This window comes from Garra rufa, chromosome 15 (assembly GCF_049309525.1).
Source record: "Garra rufa chromosome 15, GarRuf1.0, whole genome shotgun sequence".
Taxonomy (NCBI): domain Eukaryota; kingdom Metazoa; phylum Chordata; class Actinopteri; order Cypriniformes; family Cyprinidae; genus Garra; species Garra rufa.
In genome coordinates, this window is record NC_133375.1 from 15,933,914 (window position 1) to 15,960,377 (window position 26,464).

General features: G+C 37.3%; 1 protein-coding gene across 2 annotated transcripts; it reads right to left on the reverse strand.

The window, feature by feature from the left end:
• Window positions 1-817: 817 nt before the first annotated feature.
• apeh (acylaminoacyl-peptide hydrolase) lies at window positions 818-26,338 on the reverse strand. Of its 2 annotated transcripts, none has more exons than XM_073819453.1 (23): window positions 26,268-26,338; window positions 25,856-25,985; window positions 21,776-21,902; window positions 20,908-20,995; window positions 18,082-18,157; window positions 16,743-16,834; window positions 16,580-16,651; window positions 16,338-16,475; window positions 10,550-10,641; window positions 10,377-10,417; window positions 8,918-9,039; window positions 8,746-8,806; window positions 8,469-8,566; window positions 6,110-6,161; window positions 5,928-6,016; window positions 5,452-5,590; window positions 4,420-4,503; window positions 4,231-4,311; window positions 2,456-2,544; window positions 2,034-2,224; window positions 1,711-1,813; window positions 1,501-1,607; window positions 818-1,405 (listed from the first exon to the last, which is right to left on the reverse strand). In XM_073819453.1, exons 1-23 carry the CDS (start codon window positions 26,328-26,330, stop codon window positions 1,300-1,302), a joined length of 2,241 nt encoding a protein of 746 aa, XP_073675554.1. In that variant the 5' UTR covers window positions 26,331-26,338; the 3' UTR covers window positions 818-1,299. The 2 variants fall into 2 exon arrangements, with proteins under 2 accessions (XP_073675554.1, XP_073675555.1); XM_073819454.1 differs by lacking the exon at window positions 26,268-26,338 and adding an exon at window positions 26,087-26,210.
• Window positions 26,339-26,464: the final 126 nt, after the last annotated feature.

Sequence of the window (26,464 nt, forward strand, 5' to 3'; positions counted from 1 at the left end):
GAAAACAAACAGCTATGCAAGCATCAACTTTTTGAATATGCTATATTCACTAACATCAAAGTACATTACATGGGCTGGAGTGTTAGTCGAAAGTATATAAAACAATGAAATCATATACATATTTAAGCATTATATTGCTTAATCTGCAAATAAACTTATTTCCAAAATGTATTTATTTTATTACACAGGATTTCTTTTAAATACTATTGAATATGTCAAGCTGTAAAAATTTCCCCATCATTTCAAACCTATTAAAAACACAGAAAATCACTTACCAAAGGTTTAAATTCCAAAACTCCTCAACGCTGTGTGTCTTTTACATTCACAAAGGAAAGCAAAGAAACTGAAATGCCAGATCTAAGTATTTATATTAACAATGTGCACCTTTTCGTGGAAGTGAAAGTCTGCAGTAAGTGAAAGTCATTCACCCACACACACAGAGATGGGGAACAGATGTTCAGAATTGGTGGGCAAGATAAAACGGAGTAGTAAAGCTATTCTTGGTTAAAAAAAGAAAGAAATAGAAGAAATGAAAGACTAAGTCGAGGAGTGGATAGCACTGGGCTCTCAGGGCTACAGACCAAACTATATTTTTTCTCTCTTGCACCGAACCAGATTTTTGTTTGTTTGTTGGTTTCCCCTTTTATTGCATGATCATAGCATTTCAGCTGTAGAGACAGGCTTCTGCTAGTAATCACTGTGAAACTGCTTTTGATGTCTGTTCCATCAATATTACATTTTAGAACTAAATAATGTAATGTTCAATTATATGGTCAGGGTTTGAAATCAGCTTTACAGAAAGTCACTCTCTTCAGCCTTACAGAAAGTCAAATTTTTATTGAAAAGAACGCAGTAAATCATTTAGTACATATCCCAGAAAGCAACCATATTACAAAAAGCAGACAACCATCAGAAAACCAAAGTAGCTACACTGAAAGTGTAATATGATAAACAGTTTGGCACAATTAGAATTTGCCAATAACTGAAAACTAAAATGATTATTTGAGATTATTGAGAACAGTAAGTAGTCTTTTCAGATGCCATTTAGTGTAAATTCCATTTCATTAAATATCACATGAACTTCTTCATACATCACACAATATGCCTTTAAACCAAATGCTTTTCGCATCAGTACATCACAGAGACACAGATTTTGACTCTGTGTCCCTTTGTGGTCTGAAGGGAAAGCACCAATCTAATGCCTCAATAAGACAATGACAAAGCTGATGAAGGAAATGCTAAAATCACTTTAATAAAGTGTAATAAAAGCTAGTTATGACTTATGTAGAGGAAGCGATATCACAGAGAAAGATGTTGGATAATCCAAAGAGCAGAGTTCATGAACCCATCCGATTCTGCGTCAACTTTGGCCAAAGAGTGATTATTGCCTGGGTACCACAACAATCTGTGGACACACATATACAACAATGAACCAATGATCGAGAGAAGACAAATGTTTCACAGAAGAAACCCCATCTATAAAGTGGCCATTGTACTTACCTCACTGGTACCTGCAATGCCTTCAGGGCTCTGTAGTATTCAATACCCTGCTTACTGGGAACACGCTTGTCATCTTCCCCCAACATCAGAAGTACTGGAGTTTTTACCTGAGAACCAAACACAACCATGTGTGTTATAAGCTCAGCAGTTATGACATTAAAAATAAAGGTATACATAAATAAATAATGCATCAGAACAGCATCTGCTCACCTTGCTGACATGTTTTATGGGTGACTTGTTTAACATCTGCTCGAGAATAGCAGGTTCAAGATGAATGTCTGTGTTATATTCATATCCAGCTTCCACCATACACCTGTACATAAACACACTCAAAACCATCACAAACATCTACAGGTAACTATCACATTTTACCCACAAATCATATATAGAATAAAAAAAAAAAATTAAAAAAAAACATTTTTTGCACAATATTACATTATTAGGGCACACCCTCCAAAAAAATTGTACTGTATTGCAAAAAATATAAATTTAAATTATTTATTTGTACATTGTTATAGTATTCGTCACATTACCAGTCGGGAATGTCTGTGCAGCTGACCATGGTGGCCAGATTTGTGACAGGATTTCGTGTCACACACGCCTTGTAAAACTCAGGATATTGTCCAATCAGATGACAAGCCAAGAATCCACCGTGAGAGCCTCCGACCACAGCGATCTTCTGCTCGTCAAAGTCACCTTGCTTCAAAACACTGTCTACTGTGAGCTGTTTAGATTTAAACAAACAGTATATTTATAATTATGTACACTGTATTGAAAGTATAAATCACAAAACATACGCCACAAAATTTGAAAAAATCCAACAACCAAAATAAATGTACTTCCAAACATCACAAGTACTATCTTAAAATGTTTTTGTAAATATTTAAACGGTGAAACATTTTAGCTATTTGGTTACACTGATGATGAGAAAAGCTCAGTAAGCGTTAGTGTTTACCTGCACATCTTTAACATCCTGTGTACCGATATTTCCAGGTAAGGAGTAGATGTTATCCTGGCCAAAACCAAGTGAGCCTCTGTAGTTCACTACAACATGAAAGACACATGGAAAACAGGACACACAGTATAGGGGGGTTGACTTCCCTGATCGCTGATCAGTTATGATTAATTCAAGTGATTCATGCCCATATGACCCTAGTACTTCGGCTTAAATGGGTAGGTCATCCAAAAATAAATGTCCAGTCATTTATTGAGCCCTTTTGTCATTATAAACCCATAAAACTTACTTTTGTCAACCAAGTAACGAGTTGTATGCACTTTGGTTCCTATATAAATTACAGTGGCTGGGGACTGAAATTTTTTGGCTCCAAAAATTACAGCAAAAGCACTATAAAGTAATGACTTAAGGGCACTATATTCCTCTGAAATAACACAAACTGGACACTGCTACTGCTCTCACGAACTCTAAGTTGAGCTAGAGAGCGGAAATCATTTTCTCTGAATAATGACTTGAAATTTTAGTCTGTTTTATCTCAATTCATATCTGGAACGCAATAAAACAAGTTTTAAAGGATTAGTTCACTTTCAGAACAAAAATTTACAAATAGTTTACTCACCCCCTTGTCATCTAAGATATTCATTAGTCGTAAAGAAATCATGTTTCTTTGAGGAAAACATTTCAGGATTTATCTCCATATAATGGATATGAATGGTGCCCCAGCCGAGGAGGAACGGTCTTATCTAGTGAAACTAGATCGGTTATTTTCTAAACAAATTGACCATTTATATACTTTTTAACATCAAATGCTTGTCTTGTCTCGTCAATACAGCTAGGGAAGGTCGAAAAACTCCTGTTTCCCGTTTTCTTCCCAAACTTCAAATTCATCCTACATCGCTGCAGAAGTACTGACCCAGTGTTTACAAAGTCAACATACAAAGTAGATCAAACACCCTTTACAAAAAAAGGGTAAAACAGTAATGTAGGATGATTTTGAAGTTGAAGACAAAAACGAGATGGGAGTTTACCCTAACTGTATTGACCCAGATCACATTGACCACACATGCGCATCACAGAGACGAGACAAGACAAGCATTTGTGGATAAAAAGTATATAAAATAAATAACCGATTGTTTTGCTAGATAAGACCCTTCTTCCTCGGCTGGGATCATTTAGAGCCCTTTGAAGCTATGTTTAAAATGCATTTTGGAAGTTCAAACTTCCATACATATCTATTATATGAAGAAAAATCCTGAAATGTTTTCCACAAAGAAACAATTTCTTTACGACTAAAGAAAGAAAGTCATGAACATCTTGGATGACAAGGGGGTGAGTACATTATCCGTACATTTTTGTTCTGGAATTGAACTAATCATTTAAGGACCAACTGGACCAAGCAAAATAACTCTACAAAATCCACAAAAAAATCCACATGTGTGGATCATATTTTTGAACTGAGTGAAATGCACCCAACTCTCTTGTCTGCAATAAGATCTTAACATTCAGTCATCTCTGTTTCATCTGCTGAGTTTCACTATACACCCAGATTCTGACCCTTTTTCAAATTTCAAAATACACAACATACCAAATACCAATTTTCAGAACAGAAGCTCCAAAACTAGTCATACATCTGAAAAAAAGTATTAGCAAAATATATATATTATTATGAATTTCAAGTCAAATGTTTTATCCTGGAGAGTCTATATAAGAGCCAAATATTGTGTCTGATGGACAGACTTGAGGTAAGTAGTGTATACACTGTAACTGTTTCTCACCAAGCAGGACGCTGAAACCCATCTTACACAGAACTGCTGTGGACAAGTACCACTCTGACACCAGCACCGAATGAGGGCCACCTGACAGACACACAGAGTGAAAACAGAGATCAGCAAAACAAGATGCTGACGTCATAATTATTTGTTATTTCATTTTTACATTGTAATTAAGGATAATAAGGAACAGACCATGTGGCATGACAATGAGAGGCAGTTTGCTTCCTGTTGTCACATCCTTTGGTTTCAGTAGAATAGCATCAAAGTCCAAACCAGCTAATAAAGAACAAAGAGTTATTTTTTCATGCAAAATGACAGATGTCCTAACTTTCGACACTTTATAACTAGGGATGCACCTAAATGAAAATTCTTGGCCAAAGCTAAAGCCGAACAAAATTACACCCTGGGCCGAAGGCCGATTACCTAACACGGTTTTTCCCCTATGTATTTTCACCACTGCATAAACTAAACAGCCACTATTTGCTTTTTACAGTTTTTTGTTGCATTTCAAATAAACAAATCTATTACAAAATAACAATTTAAAAATATTTATTTAAGACTGAACATTTTTAACATTCTAGTAGACATTATAGCCTACCAACAAACCACAATTGAACTTAAAATTATAAGTTAATAAAATAATATTCTTTGGTCATTTTTAAGACCCCCTTCTTGAATCAGGCATGTGTTTTTAATGTACAAATAAATGCAGCCTTGCTGAGCAAAGGAGAATGTTATAATAAATGTATTAATAGAGCTGTTGTAATGATTGTTATCGTTATTTTTGTGTTAGTTGACTTTTATTTTGGTGAAAACCCACAAGACGACCTCAGTACTACTTTTTTCTGACAGCAGCAGATTTTTGAATGATTCTTATCTCACAGATTTATTTGGCCTTTTCGCTTAATCAGCCGAACAAAGAAAGAGCTTTTTTTGGCGAACATTCAGTGCATTCCCATTCATAAAATATAGATACACTGTAAAGTGCAAAATGAGAACAAACATACAAACAACAGTTCCAGGACCCTGAATTTGACAACATACACAGCATTTCAGGAGTGCTAATATTTCGCACTAGGAACTTTGCTGGGACAACTGTTCAACTTTATTTGACAGCATTTTCGTTTGGCAGAATAAAAAGCAACGTGCCACACTGTATCCAAAATCTATAACACACAATCATGTTGGACTAAATATCAGAACATATATGCACTCAGTTCTTACGGTATTGCTTGTTGTCCTGCTCAGGTGGTGGGCTGAAGTTTAAAATCTGCCAGCTGATATCGGCCTGAGGTTGAGTCTCCTCCAGTGTGACCCATGACATCTTGCTTTCAGAACCCTTTGCTGGCAGGAAACCCACCCGCTGCAGAACAGAGCATCTAATTAGTAACTGATTAATTAGTTACTTTATTATTATCTGACAACCAAAACACACAGGGAATAACAATGTTGCTAATTACATGAGGAAAAAATCTCTCAGATCCACTTACAAAAAAAAATATATTGTTAAAAATGATAAAATTGTAGAAATAGAACAAGAGCAGTACTAGTGACACAACTGGGACCACAAGACTGAATGACAAGAAGGCTTCTTTTTAATTTATTTTAACATGCATAAAGGTTGGAATACACTACATGGTTTTAGCCCCAATTAATTTTTTAAAAATTTGCTGTGGTATCGAGAATCTGTGTGAGAATACCAGGTCTGGAGGGCAGTTTGGTGAAGAGCAGCTGACCACTATCAGATCTCTGTGAATATTCAACAAACTCCAGCTTCCCTCCTCTGATTCTAGAACAGCACAGAGTACAGACAGATTACAGACATACAGTCCAGTACAGTAGTGTGTTATATGAGATGAAAAAGAGTGTGCACTCTACATACTGGAGGTGAGAGACGTGACTTCGCCAGATGAAGTATCAACAACCAACAAATCCTGTAATATATTAGTGATAGAAACTGATTCAAGAACTGTTTAAGAAACCAAGAACGTATTTATAAAGGCAAAGTCACTTCAGATACAGATAAAGAGACAAACATATCCCAAAATAGATACAATGAACAGATATAGAAACAGAAGGGGAATTCCCCATTTGATGACTCCTGCAGAGGGGATTTTTTTTTTTTTTATACCGAAGATGTGAACTGTAATGTTTATGGTCTTTTCGGGCAGCATAAGCAATATATAACAATCATGAATCTTAGTGTAGGCTACCACACTGCCATCAAGTAAATGAATTAACATAACAAATGTATTTCTGCATGTAATTATGACGTAAAATATTATTAGAAGAATTATGAATTATTAAAAGAAACTGTAAAATGCATCTTGGCTATTTCACGTCTTTAATTCCATTATTTGTAGCGCACATGCCACCCAATAATTGCAATAAATGTTGTGCTTTGTTGCTTTTTAATAGCAAACAACGTTTCATCTTTCTAATTTATCACAAAATAAAAGCTATAAATGTGGTTTTAACACTTTTTAATGTGGCAATTACTGTTGCACCTCAGTTCAAGCGGCACATGAACAGATCATCTCTTCCTCTTCGCTACTAGTTATAGTAATAAATTAACATGAATGAACATCAGAAGGTGGTGAAAGAAACAGAACAACTTAAAGAAATTAATGTTTCATGTAATCACTGAATCAGTCTTTTAACTACAGAAAGACATCAGTAAAATGTGTGAACAATATGTTACATATAGGGCTGGGCGATTCTTTCGATTTTTTCAATTAATTAGAATTTACGCTTTAAGACGATTTAATTTTTTTATTAAATCGAGGTATCGCGATTTTTTTAATAAAAAAAAATATATGTATTCAGAACGGAAAACAACGCGTTCTGGTAAAATAACGCGAATCACCAAGGGGACATGATTAGCTGCTTGCTAGCAAGTTAGCCTGTTACATTACAGAACATACAATTTCACTTACCACATAAACAGAGTAAAGAGATGATTGAAGACAATGGCGAATTATTTGCAGATCAGGGCTCTAGAGTGCGAACTAATTTCTCAATGGTGCGACTCGCCGTTCAAGGGCAAAAAGAAACTACTATGTGCGACTATGAAAAAATATTTAGGAGCACCATGTGCGACTGACCCGACCAGCATATTTGTGTTTGCGCTGAGTGGAGCTTCAAAGGTTTCCATGTGTTTTGCACGTTGACTAATGTATCTCAAGTGTAGAGAGAGTGTAAATAAGAGACTGAATGGGCAGTAGCTTCGTTTATTATAATAGAGCTGTGTGATATCGCGAACTAAGATGAGTGACAGCTTTTAATCATTTTTAAGGGAGTTTGTAAACGAGATATTGATTACAACAGTTAAATAAACAAGAAGTTATTATTAAGTGACTTACATTGTCTGACTATAACATTATTGCCTGATTTTGCTCTATTTCGTCATCAAAAGTAGTCTGAAACAAGTCACAACTGAGCCGCTGCGCATCTCCACTCAAACACAGCGTGTTTTGTTTATGAATGAACATGCGTTTTTAAACGAATCTAGTAAAATGATTCAATTCCCCATTCATAAAGAGTCACTTGCTTTATTCTTGAATGAACCATCCGTTCAAACGAATCAAATGAATGTGATTCAGTAATTAAATCAGTGTCTTACCACCACCTGCTGGCAGATCGTTTCAGTTATTTACATCATTTAATATTTCTGTGTTCAAAATTGTATATTTTTGTATACGATATAAGTGCAAGAGAAAAGCATGGCAATATATATATATATATTTCCTCCCATCTCATATGTATTTGTCTTACAAACATTTACTGTGTCTGGTATGATAAGAATGGGGCCTGGTGGAAAGCGATCACTGATGCAGTTGCAATGTATATTGCAAAATATATGGTGCCCATATATATTGTGGAAAAGCTAGGGTTTCTTTACATGCTAAAAGAAGTAGGGGGGAAAAAATTTATTTAAATCGTAAATCGGATTTTTTGTGAAAAAAATCGGGGATTTTATTTTTAGGCCATATCGCCCAGCCCTACTTACATAAAATCACATTTACCTCAGGAGAGACATTCATTGCACGTAAACTCAATAGCCAGCTAGGGAAAAAAAACTCTAGAGAACATAATAAATCTACCAAAATAATAAATAAGTAACATTTATGTGGAGAATATGTGAAAAGTATAAATCACATGCTCTCAAATCTGCACAGCTGTATGTCCATGGAAACCGAGATTATGAATGCAGCTCTAGTATGAGAGAGGTGTTTCAGTACCTTACGGCATCTCTGAGGACAGGAAATAAGCACACGCTGACTGTCAGCTGACCAGCAGTGGGGAGAAAGCCTTGAGCTGTAGATCCCAGTAAAACCATCTGACACACACACACACACACACACACACACACACACACACACACACACATACACATACACACACATATTTGACGAACACAAAAATATATGAAACAGGTCAGAGATATTCATCTGAATAACACTTTTATAATTTCTTAACTATCCAATAAACAAGAAAAGCATGACTACATGCGCATACCCTCTTTGGCTCTCTGCACCACATCAACCACAACACTTGTCTGCTTGGTGTACCAGTCATACTGCAACCAAACCACAACAATACATAGTCACTTGACTAAAGGTACTTTAATTTTGATCAATGAAATTAAGTAAATTAATTCTAAACTTAGCATTATTAACAAAATACACACCATACATAGACGGCTGCACTGCAGGTGTGGACCGAAGATGCCACACTCCAGATAAACAATACGGCAGTGGTCAGGACTTAGCCGAGGAGAGCAGACAGCACTGGAGTTAGATGATAACTGTTCTGAGGTGAGAGCAAAGATAAAATTCATGAAAATTAACATTTAGAAAAAAAAAATGCTTAGGAAAACATTTGCTTTCAAGAGGTTCTCATAGAATCAGAAATGCTAATACATTCGAAAATTCTTAGCTTTACAAGACACTGCATCAATAGTCGACATGATAAAAACTTCACCCTGGAGTGACAATCTCTGAAGCACGGTAATCATGGTAATTTACTGACAGCGGTGTTTAAGCTCTGGCCCTAAGGTGTGGGTCTCACAATGCAAATAACTGGAGCACAGCACCATTGCATCCAGGTTTTCTACTGAATTGTGAAAATAAAACATCCACTGGCAGCAAGAAAATACAGTAGTAAAACTAAAATTTACTAACATTCAGCTTTGCACGTATATCATGGGAAGCCAAATTGAAATATCAATGCTAGAGAGCCTAGCAAATAGTAAAAGCTAATGTCCAGCCTGTAGCCAATCTACTACCAACTACTCATTTAGACATTTTTATAATGGAGACAGCCAGACCTTTTCTGCTGTAAAAATTAAGCATTTTTCCACAGCAAAAGCTATGCAGCAGCATGGCTAGAGGTCTGTCTACAGAGCTTGGAAGGCAGAACATGCGTCTTTGACCAAGCAAATCCCCCAGGTGCCACTCTGTGCAACCAGGTCTAGTATTTACAAAGAGAGGCACAGTGGAAACTTGTGTCCTTCCATCTATTCTCAAAAATGTTCTGTAGGGTTGCAGGGTAGCTGGGACCTATCTCAGCATCTCAGGCCACAGGCAGGGGACATCCTAGACGGAAAGTCATTCCATCACAAGCTTGGGTCATCTGCAAATATAATTTTGTCCAGGTTTTAACTGGTGATGCAACTATCAGAGCGACTAGCAGTGTCAACTCAACATAAAGTATTTATCCAGTTCAGAGGAACAAGTAAGGGAGTGCTCTCTTCTCCAAAAAAAATGTGGCAAATGAAAAAAGCATAAAAGGATGTCTGTTGTGAAACAGGGGGAGAAATAATCATGTTTGTTAAGCTGAAGAGCGTTTGAGATTAACCAGGTAACACTGAAATTAGTTCTCAGATTAAATCAATATAATTTCAGAGATTATCATTCCTTGGCAGATTTCCTCGCAGTGTCAGCTAATGACAAAATGTAAAAAAAGTGACTACAATAAAAGCGGACCCTGAAAAGGCTCCTTAGAGACATGTGCTGTATTTAGGACTTACTGGCTATAATAAAGCTATGTGCTACAAAGATACTGTGTGTTCCTCTCTTGTCATGTGAAAATTACACAGCAGCATTTTCTGTACAAAATGGTTTAAGATGGAAAAATGCACATCTTACCACATTTACCACTAGCCAGATCCACGTAAAACAGAGATGACCTGTAGAAATGGCATTGCTGTTAGCATGCAGGCAAACATTCCACTCTCAAAACATTGTGCATTTAAAAAGCAGAAAAAATGCTATTCGGTTTAAAGTTTATCTTCATCAGACAGATATTTCCTATCACTCACCTTCTATTGGCACAGTATTTGAGCCCCAGTCTGAATGGCTCATGCCACCAACCCACAAACACAAGGCCTGTGTCATTGGGCGACCAGAACCCCTGTGGACAAGGAGTTGTGGTTTGTATTACTCATCTTGCATTGACATTTTTTTATAAGAATAATAACTCTAAGCTTACAATAAAGAGTGTTTTAATTTTTTTACATCAAAATTGTGCAAAACATCTATGAGTCAAAAGTTTTAGAACACATCAATTTTTTTTACTTGCAAAACCCTATAGCAGTCTTTTGATTCTGGGTCACCAACTCTGAATTCATTAAAAGAGTCCCAGATCATCATGCTTCCTTCTCTATATTTGACAGCTGCGTTCACATAATGGAAAAAAAATATCCTTTTGCCGACTCGACACAGAATAAAAACTGCATGAAATTGAGAATTTCTCTTTTCATTGTCAAACCTGCATAATTTTCTCTTTCTCCTTGACCTCATTTGTAAATTCTCTAAACAAAAAGGAATATTCCATATATGCATGTGTGTTAGGCATTCTGTGACAGATGGTGTTGACAGTTTCATCTGTGTTATGCTTTTAAAAAAAGTCTTTATTTTGTTTTGGGAGTGCACTAGAACATTCTCTAATGCTTAGTGGTTTGAAAAAACATTATTTTTCACATAATTTACATAATTACAATCCCAAGGCTGGTACAAATGGCTCAATTAGTTCCGGGTTTGATGAAGGTCTGCCTTCCCAAAAAACAAATGTGTTGTGATTGTTTAGCAGTCCCACTGTGTTGCAATTGGCGAACAGCTTAGATGGCATTTCAGTCCTGCCACACCCCAAAGCAGCAAGTCCCGTGTACAACTGCGTAAACTAGATTAAAGTGATTCTTACACTTTAAATATGGATATTTTTCTTACAAAAACACATCGGATCGCTAAAGGACGCTTTACTGACCCCCCTGGAGCCATGTGAGGCACTTTTTATTATGGATCGACTTGTTTTGGCATTAGGGCTGGTCCGAATACCATTTTTTGAGCTTCGAAGCTTCGGTAGTAATCAACACCGAATATTTGAAGCTTCGGTGGGAGGGGCTGAACATATTCTTCTCTCTAATAAAGGCAGGAATCTCTGTATGTCTTTCTGTTTGCATTTTTATTATGTCGAGAACAGTTCATCAAATCGATTTTTGCTGTGGACCCAAGGGAGTGCAGTGTTGCATTATGGTGCAATATGGACACATAACACGTTCAGAATTAATAAATTGTAATAGAACATTGCAAGTTGGAAGCGGCGCGCCTCACACAGGCAGAGCTTATGTGTGTCGAGAACGGACATTACGCTAGTGATACAAAACACACAGGTCTGTTAAGAGCAACACTTTTAATAAGGAAGCCTAACATTTTTTAACAAACAAATCACTCCCAAATCAGAAATTAGCAGCACAGTAATTACTGACACTGTAAAGGGTAGGCTATTTAAATAAAAGAAGAAAGAAAGAAATGGTGCGGTGTTTATTTATAAATAAATTATTTATATCTAAATAAATAAATAAATAAATATCTAAATAAATATCTAAATAAATAAATATATATATATATATATATATATACACACACATCTCATCAGAATTACTGGCCCGAGCCCGAGTCTTTTTTCTCTTTCTCTTCCCCATTACACAGCTGCTGTTTTTAATAGCAAAGTGATTACATTTATTTTCGTTTATTTAGGTTATAAAGTTAATTTAGAAATATATTTGGAACACTTTTTATTTGTTAAATTTAAGTTTTTGTTTTTTAAAGTAACGACCAAGCAGTCAGCGGCAGACAGATCAATTTAGCCCTCTCAAGTCATCACGATTTAAATTAAAATCCATAGATATAAAAAACTTAAAGCATATCACAATATTAGTTGAATCGTTTAACCTAGATAAAAGTGTGCTATTAGGCGCATAACCAATCGTTTGTGCGGAGAGTAAAGCTGAAGCGCGCTTTGCAGAACATGGTGCCAGCGCTATATGTGAAACTTCATTTTTGCTCATAAAGGTAAGACTAATATATCATCCGGAACTGTAAAGAAATAATTCAAATAATTCAAATCGAAAACAAAACTCTTTCATTAGCTATAGGCCTAATCCATAAATATGCATTTAGGCATTAAAGGCATGTTCATGAGCAAATGGCGAGTCAGGATCGTCAACTTCATCTTTGTGCCAAACACTAGTTTATTAAAAAATAATTCAAATATCTCACTTTTTTTTCCCCGACACATTCATGGTAATAATTTTTGCTGGGGCTTTGCGGTCAGGTTTAGCCTACTGCTTGCATTTGAACGTGGAGGTGCGGTTGTCATTGCGACAGTCATAGCCCTAGTTTTGCTTCCACCATTCAAGTGGGCCCGACTGTACTTTATATTGTCTCTCAAATATTGCACAATCTCTCTCTCTCTTTTGCTGTCTGTGTTAGTGGCGCAGCAGTCTGATCTTCTTCATTCATATTTAAGCGCGAATGAGAACCGTTTCACAGGGAATGCAAGGTGTATGAAAAAAAAAAGAATATTCAAATCTCAAAATTTAAAATCGAATGCCAAGCCACCGAACAAATATTCGAATAATCGAATATTCTGGTCCAGCCCTATTTGGCATGCACCATTTTCTGACAGCTGGGGAGTGGGAACTGGGTGAAAAAGTGGCCCTTGTCTCCCAGATTGTTATGCATTGTTTTAATGAAAATGAAAGTTAACCCTGTAAGACCCAAATATAGAAAAAAATGCGCAAAATTTTTTTTGACCTCTCAGATATTGTTTTAGGAGGCCTCTGATGTAGGAATTAAAGATTTTTCACATTTTTTACTTTTTAGTAAGTTTTTAGGGAAATGTTGTAATATTGCAACGTTGGGCCTAGTTGTGAGCAGAATTTCTGTATTTGTACTCACTTTGCCTAAACAGGTATACAGAACATTTAAGCATTAATTTGCAGGGTTGTTCACTTTTTTTTTTTAGCTCCAAGCAGTATATATCATAAGTAATAATCACACAACAATCATATTTTTTATGAATAAGCATTTATTAATAAAAATATTTGGAAAAAATTATTTGGTCACATTCAGTGTGGTATGAATGAAGTCTGTGTTTACTTGCAGTGATAGTCCCTAAGACAGTTCTTTTCATCTGAGAAGCACAGGCGAACATTGCACTTGCTACACAGTGTGTTTGTGTATCCATTATTGCAGTGTCTGCAGCGTCCTCTCTTTGTCTTTACTGGGAAATGTGCAATCATGTCTTTGCGTACATCCAGTGGGGGGTGGTCCGATGACCTCTTGGCTGGGGGACTCACATCTGATGAGGATGGTCTCTTCTGAGGATCCAAAGGGCTCCCTGATGTCACCGTCTTCCCTGAAGATGGTCGCCCTCTCTTGGGTGATATGTTGTGTGTGTTCACCAGGATGAGAGAGGATGCAAGTTGTGCCTGAAACTGTCTCCTGTTCAGTATCTCTTTCTTAGTCATCTTCAGAGCTTTACAGTCCCGCTTTTAAAGGAGCCAGGCGTTAATTACAGCAAGGATGATGGTGTGCCAGAAGATGTAAATGTACCAGCGGTGAGATTTCATGGGGAACTTGTACTTGGCAGCAAATGAGTCCAACAAATCCACACCCCCCATGTGTTTGTTGTAGGTACCAACAATGTAAGGCCTCTCAACATCAATGATGGTTTTAGTGGCTTTGTCCCATCGTTGAATTTTCTGCACAGGTTCAGGTCCTGCAAAAGATGACACAAGTGTGACCGCTCTGTTGTCATACCATTTGACAGCGCAGATGTTGTGGTTCCCCTCAACTCGGACATCAAAGCTTCCTCTCCCCTTTTTCTTCAAGCTCTTCTCATCTTCAAGGTTGCAGTTGGGTAGACGCACCTGTCTCGCTGTTCCCACATAATGGATTCCACGCTCAAGGAGCTTGACTACCAGTGGGACACAGGTGAAGTAGTTGTCTGCGTAGATCTTGTAGTTTTGACCCTCTGGAAGTGTGGAGGCGAGCTTCATCACAACATCACCTGACAGTCCAAGATCAGATTTCGCTTGTCGTATTCCATCTACACTCCCTTGGTACACATCAAAATCACAGAGCATGCCAGAGATTCCAGTTCTCACCCACAGTTTGAACCCCCATGGGTGTGGCTTGCCACGCATATATTGTTTAATGTTACTGAATCTCCCCTTGAAAGGAATCATCATTTCATCCACAGAGTTGTGTTCTTCAGGTATCACCTGCAGGCATCTCTCCCTAAATGAATTTAGCCATGGTCTGAGTTTCCAGAGTTTGTCCTTCTTTTCCATCTCTGACACAGTTAAATTGTTTATAAAGTGTAATGAAGTCAACAGAGATTGGAATCTGTTCCGGGACATCACATCAGAAACAGGGGTGTACCGTGTATCAGTCTCCCAATACATACGGACTCCAGACATTTGCATTAGGCCCATCTTCAGGTACATGCCAAGCATCTTCTCAATTTCCTTATTATTGGTGTTTACAGATGTTCCATTTTTTTGCAAGCTGTACTCATTTGTGTTTCTTGTCAGAGTCTCAATCATATCTTCTGTCACAAACTTTTGGAAGTACTCCAGTGGGGTGAGGAGGGAGGTGGCATCATTGGTTATTTCTGAACCAGAAAAATTAGTATTGGGACTGATAAACTCCTTTTTCAACCAGCGAAACCTGTCACGGGGCACGGTGTGTTTTTTTGGTTGGGGCTTGATGTCCACATCATCATTGGCTGGGCAGTCAATGGGTTGGTGGTTTTCTTTGTCCATTTCACCTACATCTTCATTCTCTGAGTCACTTGCATCAGTGTCATCCGAGTCCATTTCAAAATCGCTCTCTCCATTTTGGACTGCAGCAATCACATCCTGCACACTGAATAGATGACCTTTCTGCACTGGTGGCATTCTGAAACTGAAAACGTTTGGAAAAATGTAATTCAATATGTGAATAACACATATAGGTCTTATATTGTAGCAGATAAACAAAGAATATACAGGGTAGTAGACCATGTATCAAGGGTAGAGATCTAAGTTTTATCCATCAAAGTATTACCATTTCAATGCAAATTCTAATCAAAATTCCACTACATTCAAACAATACTGTCTGATTGGCCTATTATGCTCTCTACTTATCATACTAAAAGGGACACATGCATCCCCCCAGGGCACTAACAGGTTCACATTCAAGACCATTCACACCTGTCCCTAAACAATGTAACAGGCTACCACTCTGACCCAACGTTGTAGATTTACAACATAGACATAATAAGCTCTAAATCAAATTTTATTAATGTTTTCCAGAATAACTAAATATGTATATGTTCTAGACATTGTAATAAACACACAAAAAATATTTAAGGAATTTTACTTACTTAAATCTTGACAAATCCAGTCATGCAAAAAACAGGAGATCAGCTCAATGCGAAGTTTGCAGGTAGAGTAAGTTCACAACAAGATGACCAGACCTATAAACACTTTTTCTATCCAATAGCATTGTGAGGACAAACAATAGGACCCATTAAATATGTAAATGTGGTTTTGAGAAAAAAAAAACATTTGCTGACCTTTTTTTTTAATTGTTAAAAGTGATGTTGTAATTCTGCAACAGTGGGCTTTACAGGGTTAAAGTGACATGATGTGAAGCCAAGTATGGTGTCCCATTCACCCATTCAAGTGCACACACAGCAGTGAGTGCATCATCATTTTCAGCAAAACTGTGCCACCTTATTTTGAACCCATGTCCTAAACACAAACACATAGAGTGTACCTGTCCTGGGGAGATGTTGGTGGGTATTCCTTCCAGCACAGTGATGTTACTGCCTTCGATGTCCAGTACACAAAGCACTGGGCTGCTTTTACTCGTAAGTGCTTCGCCCCAGTCTTCATAATACTCAAACTGTTGCCCCTGTCACAGACACAAAAACACATACAGTCATTCACAACACAAATCAAACTGAAATTATTAATTAAACTAAAGTGTAGTTGGCACATATGGTGCCAAACATGTACCAGGACTGTTTCTTCCTTCTTGTCTGTTTTGATAGTATCTTCTTCATCCGCGAGCAAACCTGTCTCAGGCCCCTACAGGAACATGAGGTCAGATGAAGAACGTGTTGATAGAATAAATCATTAGAAACCATGTGTGTTTTGTGTAATCATCTGTGTTTGTGACCTGGAAGTACGACTCTGTCTTGGGTCGTTTCTTCTCAGCAACATATAGGAGGTGAGTCTCTGAATGAGACCAGACCAAACAGCCGAACTGATCTGAGAACAGAGAAGACACAAGCCCTGAGATGATGATCATTAAGATGATCAGACTCTGTCTGCTTCTGATCCTGGTCACTATGAGACATTTCACAGATTTTCTCTTGTTCTCATCCGATATGCTAGTGTAAATATTGATAAATGCCACATTGACACAACAGCAGAATTAGACTGTCAAGCCTGTATTTCCAGTGCCCAATGAGGTTACATTAACACACATATGAATTTAGAATACAAGTTATGCAAAAATAATAATAATTATTGACCTGTTGGTGGCAATGTAAGCACAATATCATGGAGCCAAACATTGGCCTGTTTAAATGGAATTGCTGGACAAAGCATGGTCCAAATACCGCTTCACTTCCTGTTTAGAGTCTACATTGAAGATATTTTTGATTTTTCCTTACAATTGACATAAATATCAGTGTATTGTGCCAACATTTCTAAGAATTCTGCAAGATAAAATCATCAGAAATTTATTAGAAAAACTAAAACCATGATGAAGTGACAAATAAAATAAAGTATTACAGACTACAACCTAAGTCATGACCATCCAATATGCAAAATGTCATAATTTTCCTACGGTTGCAAGGGCTGCAATAGACTTCTACAGAAGAAAATGGCCATTATGTTACCTTCCATTAACTAACAAAAACAAGCTAAAGGTAATTGGCTATTTTAAAATTCATGTTTTGTTTCTCATTGTTCAACTTTCCTTACAATGCATCACACTCCATATGTCATTATCAGTAATCGTAATCATGTGGCTCCACATGAATAAACAATTTCGAATGTTCAAAATGTTCTGAGCTGTAGTGATGTTACGTTCAACAAAAACACTGAAGCGGAGCATACCAGAGCACAATAGGTTTTTGCCTAAAGCATGTGATCTAAAGACATCCAATGCTTTATTTGGCAGATAAGCACATGACTGCTCAGCAATGCTCAGCCACAGAACCACATGTGAAATAAGCAGCTGTAATGGGACAAAGCCATGTGGTACAGTAGGTGCTATTCATTAACGCAGGCAGTGCTGTAAAAGCTTTGAGTAATGAACCTTTTTGTACTACAGTTGAAAGGAAATCCTTCTGTGCTTCATACAACTTAATTTCTGCATCACTGCTGTGCTACACTGTTGAGATTGCGCCACTATTTGCTGCACTCATGCTGTACAATGTGACCATTTAGTTAGTCTGGAGCCCTGCTATGCCATTTTTGGTAACAGGGTGTGAATGTTTTCCTCTTACCATCTTCATACACTTTGCCGTGCTTGTTGAGAGTCGTCAGATTAAGACACTTCAGCTTCCTGTTCTTGTGCCAGATCTAGACAGAGAGAGAGAGAGAGAGCAAACTACTAAAAGACAAATCACTGGTAAGTTTCTTCCCAGCAAGCAATAGTCGTCATTTCACCGTCTGGGTTAACTATAAACCTGATATAGTCCGGCTATGTGTAACCCACTTCCAGCCCAAATAACCTTGAATTTGGTTGCATGCCATTTTTTGGCAAAATAACTAGTTAGATGTATGATATTCCATCCTGTAAGCAAACTCAGCAGCGTTTACAAGATTTTATGGTTTAATTTTTGTAATTTTAATTTGTCATTTTTAAATTGATGACTAGTCTAATACTGGGATATTTGTAGACGTCTATTAAATTTTCACTGACAGCCCAAATACAAACTTGTTTTAGCCTAGACGTCTGGGCTGTGTTTTCACAGCTAATAGACGTCTTTTAGACCAAAAAATGCTTGCTGGGTTCTTTGCAGATCCTGTAGAGCAGAGCTTCTCAAACCTGTCCTGAAGAACCCTCACCACTGCACATTTTGGATGTCTTATCTAACACACCAGCTCATAAGCGACTGAAAGACTTGCATGTGACTGATGAGGGAAACATATAAAATGTGCGGCGGTTGGGAGTCCTCAGGACAGGTTTGAGAAGCACTGCTGTAGAGCAGGAGGGGAGTCCAATCCTGTTTTGGTCCAACCTGCCTCATCAGACTCTAGTGTAAGTTTCTAGTTAGTAAAGACCTTGATGAGCTTGATTCAGGTACGTTCGATTGGACTCTGAACTCTGCAGGACAGTGGCACGAGCAGGACTGGACACCCCGATGTAGAGTCACATAGAGATGAAGAACACTTGTGATCAGATTGATAATATGAGTTCAAACACATATCATTTCATTTTATATTTATATGAGCCACCCGAGGTCCTTTAGACCAGGGGTTCCCAACCTTTTTTACTCCGGGGCCCCCCTCCTTCTCAGGTCAATTTTGCAAGGCCCCCCTATGTCTGACATGTCCCCTTATACTGTACTTCTGCAGTATTTATTTTTAAACCTTTTTTATTAATTTTGCCTTATTATTCTTCTACTGCATGTTACAAAAAAACTCAAAATTCAAACAAACTTTAAATTAAAACTTTAAATATACCTTATAATCTTTAAAGAAAACCTCTGCTCAATTCTAACTTTTTAAAATTGCCTGATGCTCATTAACACCGAGCCTCACTCCTCTTCTATGGGTGAGCATCCATTATAAAACACTCACAGGACAATAATTTGGACAACTAGGCAAATGTTTTGAAATTTCACGCAAAAATACCATAAGTATTATTAGAGCCCCGAGAGCGCGCATAGTTTGTGAATCAATAGCGGACTTAAGTGTGTTTAATGCACGACTCTGATAAACACGACTGTTATACGTTAGGCACACGCAAGTTCGTTATTACACCAATTGTCATTACCTTTGTATTAGCGCAATGGTTTGCTTTGTGCATGCAGCCGAGAGATGTAACAGTAGTTTGCGTACAGCATTTGGAAGTTTTGAGCCGCCATTCAGTCTGTTTTTAACAGTGCGATGAGGCTTGCTGCGCCGAGTCTGAAGCAATCAATCACAGAACACGAGAGAGGCTGTGCTTTTGTTTTCATTTACCTTATTAATAATGAAATTAAACAATTATAGGATAATATTTAAATTAATTTTAGGATATCTCTTTTCCACTCTTTTCCAAGTGGATGAATCTGAAAATGTATTTTTGTGTTGTAGTGTGGAATGTGAAAATGAAGGCATTTGAAAACGATGACGCAATTACTTATTAGACCATACCGATTGAGTCCGACCAGGATGCGCCAGTAGGTAGTCAGATATTTTGCTAAATTCTAAATTGCTAAAATGATTGTGCCAGAACAACAGCTCAGGAACTTCATCAAGTCTGGCCTCTCTGTATCATCTTAGTGAGCTTATATTAAGTTTTAAGCATGCGCAGTAAGATGATTTTAGTGTTTTCCTGTGTTTCAGTGTGGACGAGAAACTTCTTGAAAACCCTAGGGTGGACAGAGAATGCTCTAAAAAGAAAACACCATTTTCAAATGTATCTGGAATTCTGGATTATTGTGAACATGCTTAGAGACTTGAGCTTGTCAAAAGTAACTTACAGCCAACACAAGCTCAACATGAAAAGTCAAAGCAAAGAATCCAAATACTTATGCACAGGTGGGAAATGGATCTTTTCTGCACACTAGTAAAGGTAACCAGTGAATACCTGAGTATACCACTGGGCATCCAGCTAAGAGTGGATTGCACTATAGACCTTTTAAAATTTGGAGCTGTATGTGGAAAGCAATTCAGCGAACCATGTTAGTCTTAATGTGTCAAAATTGAAAAAAATGACATCATTTGACTCTTAGTCCCAGACTTAGAATGAGTGTGATTCATAAACTGTTGACTTGACCTCAGCTCCTTAATGAGAGGAGAGGTAACCTAATCTATTTAGGAGTTGCAGGACAGTGTTCATAGAACACCACACACTACTTACAATAGAAGAATGTGTTGGAATTGGGAATAATGCACACACACACATTTTACTGATATTGGCAAAATATATCTGTAGATATTATACTCTCAAAGTTATGTAAATATTTCCAAAACACATTTTTAAAATGCTAGGCATCACATATTTGGTAAGTTGTTTAGCCATTTGCACAGCTGGCATCACAAACCACCAAAGTGTCAAGTAAAGTCTAAAACTTTAGCCATATTGTAGGTAAATAAATTATTTGTGCAAACAATCTGACCTCAAGGAACTGCTTGTCTTCTCCTTTAATGGTGCTCTCTCTCAGCACAGCCTTCATTTCACCGGATGGAGAATCCACACTGAGCAGCCTAAACACACAGAGACAGAGTACGATCAGTGTGATGCATCAGGGCTTGCACTTTTTACTTCTTGCTTAAAGAGGTAGTAAAATGAAAATTTTGATAACATTTACGTATGTTGATCTAAACCAGTGTATCAAGTGTTGTTTTGGACCCCAATGACTTTCACTGTATAGAATGAACCTTTAAAACATCCATCAGAATACTAGAGCTGGGACAATAAATTAATGCATCGCGATTCATGGATCGATTCTGAGATTTTCTGAATGCATCACCATTCTTTCTGGAATCAATTCTGAGCTTAGTTTTTAACAGCATATGGTGCTCTAGGCTCGTTTTTAACTGAGTTATGTAAGTGGCTAAATGTACTTGCACCATGGCTTTTATGCTTTTACGATGTGAGATTAATGTAAACACAGCCCACTATGAACACCCTTGTAATTTACTTCAACCTTATTTAACAGTATGAATGATTATTTTATGGTCGAATGGTGTGTGTAAGGAACTGGAAGCGAGCAGAGTACAGCCGTTTCTAAAGCATGGAGTGCCATCTGCTGTTAAAAACCAAGCTCAAAATCGATTCAAGAGAGAATCACCATGCATTCTTAGAATTAATGGAGAATAATTACTAAATTCACGATGCATTGATTTATTGTCCCAGCCCTACAGAATACTGTATCTCCCTTTTGTGATCCAAAAGAAAAAGTCAATCAGGTTTAGAACGACATGATGGTAAAAATGAAAAATAAATGCCAAGAGAACTGTCATATGAGTAAAGAGTGAACTTACTCTCCCTTGATTTCTGTGCAGTTTCCTGAGGGTCCAGAGTAGACCACCGATTGGTCATCATGAAACACGATGTACTGACGACAAAACTTCACATTTTCATTCCTCTCCAAATCCCGCTGTGTCCACTCTGAAAGACATGCGTAAGAGATTCTTTCGTATGGATTATATACCATTTGTTTGTGTAAAAAAAGTCTGTCTTATAAGTCTATAGCTTTATTTTTACTTCTACCACCCTAGCGCTCAGCTCTAAAGTTATTACAAACATTAGAATTATGAATTTTTGTAAAGCTGTTTTGAAACAATATGTATTGAAACAATATGTATTAATATCAGCATGCTCCACACAACATGTTTGCTAGATAAACAAAGCTTTATGAAATACTTATGAAATAGTCAACAAATAAACCACTTTAAGATGGCTCAAGAGATGAAAAAGATCATTACTGTGCAGAATAAAACCTTAAAAAGGTTTGTTGCATGCAACATAAATAACACTTCAACTAAGTCCAAACAAGATGTTTGTTTGACTTGTGTATCACTGGTACAATCAGGGCAACACTAAATGGAAACAAGCAATAACCTCAGAAGTAGAGGTCTTTTTTTATCAAATTTTTCTTGGGATAACACTGTATAGTCAATACAGAAGAAAACATCTGCTTGCAGTTAGGTCTGCAGGTTGACCGTATTTGTTTTGTGTATACACAAAGTAACTCTATAATTTGATATCTTTTGTGCTATCTGCCATTTGAATCACTAGCTAACAACTCTTATATTTCTTCTTGTTGGCAGACCTACTGCCCCATTTACTATACCTGTGTCTGTCCACAAAATCGATTTGTGTCTAGAAGGGATGTCTTGATCACAGGTGCAACTAGGGTTGTCTTAATTGTAGTTCTAGAAATGAATGTATAGGGTGTCTGTGGGACTCCAAGTAGCTTTGGCGTCCCGGACAGACTTGATTCAGCGGGTGGAGTGAATTGTTCATAAAGCAGTGATCACAACCACAACAGACTAGCTGAGGTTTGCAAACCATTAGAGGTTTGTGGGAATCCCTGCACTAGACTTTGCAGGACGCCACAAATGCAAGCTCATGCAAGAAAGTTTCGCTTTTTGCTGTAGGTTAATAAACGCTACCCTGCAAATTTGAATTAGAAAGGACAAGTGACCAACAGATGTTTCAAACATCACAGATTGATGTCTTGGTAGAGTTGGAGTACTCGGACTTGTACTCAGACTCGAGTACAATTTTTAGCGACTCAGACTTCTCACGGACTCGGATGCATTTTTACTCTGACTTGACTTAAACTCAAGTCCAGCCGATTTCAGGGAGAGTTGATGGAAATTCACTGACTCTATCCATTATTAAGAAAGTGACATTCAGTATTCGCATGTGTTTAAAAGTCTCGCCAGTACTTGAAAGCCTGCGGGATCTGTGCGCCCGGTCTTAAAACAACAGCAGCGTAAACTTGCTGCCACAAACTGCGTCATAATCAAACAACAAAAGAGAAAATCACTCACTGCTATTGATTGAAGCAGTTTAGTAACTTTAATAAGAATCATCTATATTTAATGTATACAGTGAAGACTGTAGAGTGTTTTATTTTTACATTTATTACTTCATTAAATGTTTGAAGTAGGCTATTTCTGTGGTAGCCTTTACTATATAGACCAATCTGAAAAACTATTTGATTTATATTTTGATTAATATATTTATTTATCCTTTAGCTTTAGCTTGTGATTAATCATGTTTATTTTCCTTCAGTAAGCTTGAGAATGTTTTACTTACTTACTTGGGTGTGCATTATTTTCTAATAATTCAGTGGCCCGTTGTCAGTAGACCAATTTGGAGTAGACATTACAGTTATGTCACTTGCATCTGCACGCATTGTGGTGGCAGAAAAATAGTATTTAAATCTATAACAATTTACAAATACCTATTTTATCTAACAATTCTGAGTTTTTGTTTTTTTTTCATATGTCGTTTATATGTTGTATTTCAGACTTTATAACTCAATTTAACTCAACGATAGCGGGTTTGTCAGTTCTGAAGGAAAAAAAGGATATAATATAAACTCATGGGATATAAACTCATGATTTTGAGCTGAGGGGAAAAGGGAGAATGTCTTATCAGAATTGTGAGAAATAATCTTGAAATTGTTTAAAAAAAAAAAAAGACAGAACTTTAAAATAAAAACTTAAATTTACCTTTTTTATTATTTTATTCCATGGCTTCCATAGACTGCTACTTGAAAACTGTCATTAACCCTCACAGCCTCATTTTCATCCAAGAAAATTTTTTAAAATGCCTTCTAGCCTTCTAAGGTCTAACCACTCATCATATACAACCCAAAAACACACAGTCACAATCAGAGATAAGAGATGCATTTTCTGCTCCTCATGTCTCATTTACTAAGCTTCCTACCCACCCCTTTGAATTTATACATTTGCTATATAACAGCAAATAAAGTCAAGTCCTGTCCTGTAATTTTTCACATTATAAAAACTGTTTCACTCTGAAATATGTCACAAATACATAAATCAAGTCAGCCATAACTTCTGTTACATGACTTAAAGTTTGCTGAACAGGAATTATGAGATGGTGTGAAAAATCAAAATGGCAATATGCAATAGAGGTTTGCTTTTGTTACATTTAAATTGTCATTGCTTTATTCTAGTTGTTAAAACAAAGTTAAGATACTGACAAACAGTAGTGTTTAGCTGGACTCGACTCAGACTTGAGTCCGACTCGCCCCATTTTGGACTCAGACTTGATTGGTTAAAGCAGGGGTCCCCAAACTTTTTTTCTGAGTGGGCCACATCATTTTCTTTTCTTTAATGGGGGGCGGGTTGGTTTATAAAAGAAAATTCCATGGGCTGGACTGACTAATATTATTATATATATGGTAACATGCCAATCAGCTAATCAACTCAAAACACCTGCAAAGGTTTCCTGAGCCGTCAAAATGGTCTCTCAGTTTGGTTCACTAGGCTACACAATCATGGGGAAGACTGCTGATCTGACAGTTGTCCAGAAGACAATCATTGACACTCTTACAAGGAGGGTAAGCCACAAACATTTATTGCCAAAGAAGCTGGCTGTTCACAGAGTGCTGCATCCAAGCATGTTAACAAAGTTGAGTGGAAGAAAAAGATGCACAACCAAGCCTTGACAGGCTTGTCAAGCAAAACTTATTCAAGAATTTGGGTGAACTTCACAAGGAATGGATTCAGCGCTTCAACAGACTTTTCAACTGGTTCTCAGCTGAAAAACCTTGGGTAACTGGGAGATGAGTGAAGTCTTGCTTTTGCACTTTTCCCATAAGCAGTGCTAGTTTCACCCTAAATGCTATTAATTTTGTCATCGCTCGGATTTTTCTAGCTAGCTCACGCATCACCTGTTCAATGTTCTGTTGGTGAATTTAATAAATAATTAGGCTATGTTAATAACTAAGGGAAATTTTTGTTTGAAAGCCAACCTTTATTATCAAATACCGACATGATATAAGTAAAATATATTTAAAATTACATTTTCTAAATATGTCTCTGGCATTGTTCAGAGGGCCGGTCCAAATGTGTGGGCGGGCCGCATTCGGCCCCCGGGCCTTAGTTTGGCGACCCCTGGGTTAAAGACTCGGACTCGACTTAGGTGGACTCAAACCCAACACCATGTTTTGGCTCAACAAAGAAGACAATCTTTGTAGGTTTGCAGTGTTGTGGGAAAGTGGAGTAAATGGAGTGTCTTAAAACATGTATTATTATTATTGTTTGTAGAGTTTTGTATTATGTATTAAAACAGAAGCCCTGTTGTCTGAAGAATTTTTGCATATTTACAATGTGGTCACCTTCAACTCAAAGAATATTTGTCTTGCACTTGGTGTAATAAGTACTTCAACTTACATTATACGAAAATAGGCCTTATCCATTCCCTTAACTACAATAACTGAAAGCTAAAACCCATGTATGCTTAAATGATGGTGGTTGGTTTAAATCTGTGCGTTTTAATAGTTCGTTAGATGGTCAGTTCAACCTGTTTGTTTCAATAGCTCGTCTGGCATTTCAAAGAAAACGGTTAGTTTAAACCTGTATATACGTTGCAGTATTGTCCGCCGTATCGTGAAGTGATCACCGGTCCCACATCAGCGCGACACAACGCCGGGAATCGACACTGATCCCGGTACAACTCAGCGATCTCCGCCGGCTCCCGGAGCACCTTAAACACAACATGTGGAAACGGCATGATAGTGTACATTAAACATACAGCCAGACACGAGAACACACTCTGAATATCGAAATTACAGCCAGAACATGTACATGTTTAAACCGTTTAAACTGATCGTCTGCTCTCAGCATGTGACGCGGAAGTTGTCAGAATAACACTGAGCTGGGTTTCAGCTTTTGAGAATGAACAGTCTGCGTTCTGCTGCAGTGTAAAAAGTGAAATACACCTGAAAGGATGATGTTCTTAAATTATATTTCAGTCATTTGACTGTACCTTTGAGCCCATGACAGCGCAGTGTGAAATGAGTCGGTGGAGAGGAATCCTACGATTGAACATGGAGCGGAGGGGGCGGAGCAACTGCAACTGTATTTCTCTCTCATTGGTCAGATGCGATGACGCGTGAGTTATTTATATCAGATTAGGGACTTTATTGTAAACAGATTTAACTGTGATATTGATATACTTTGGAC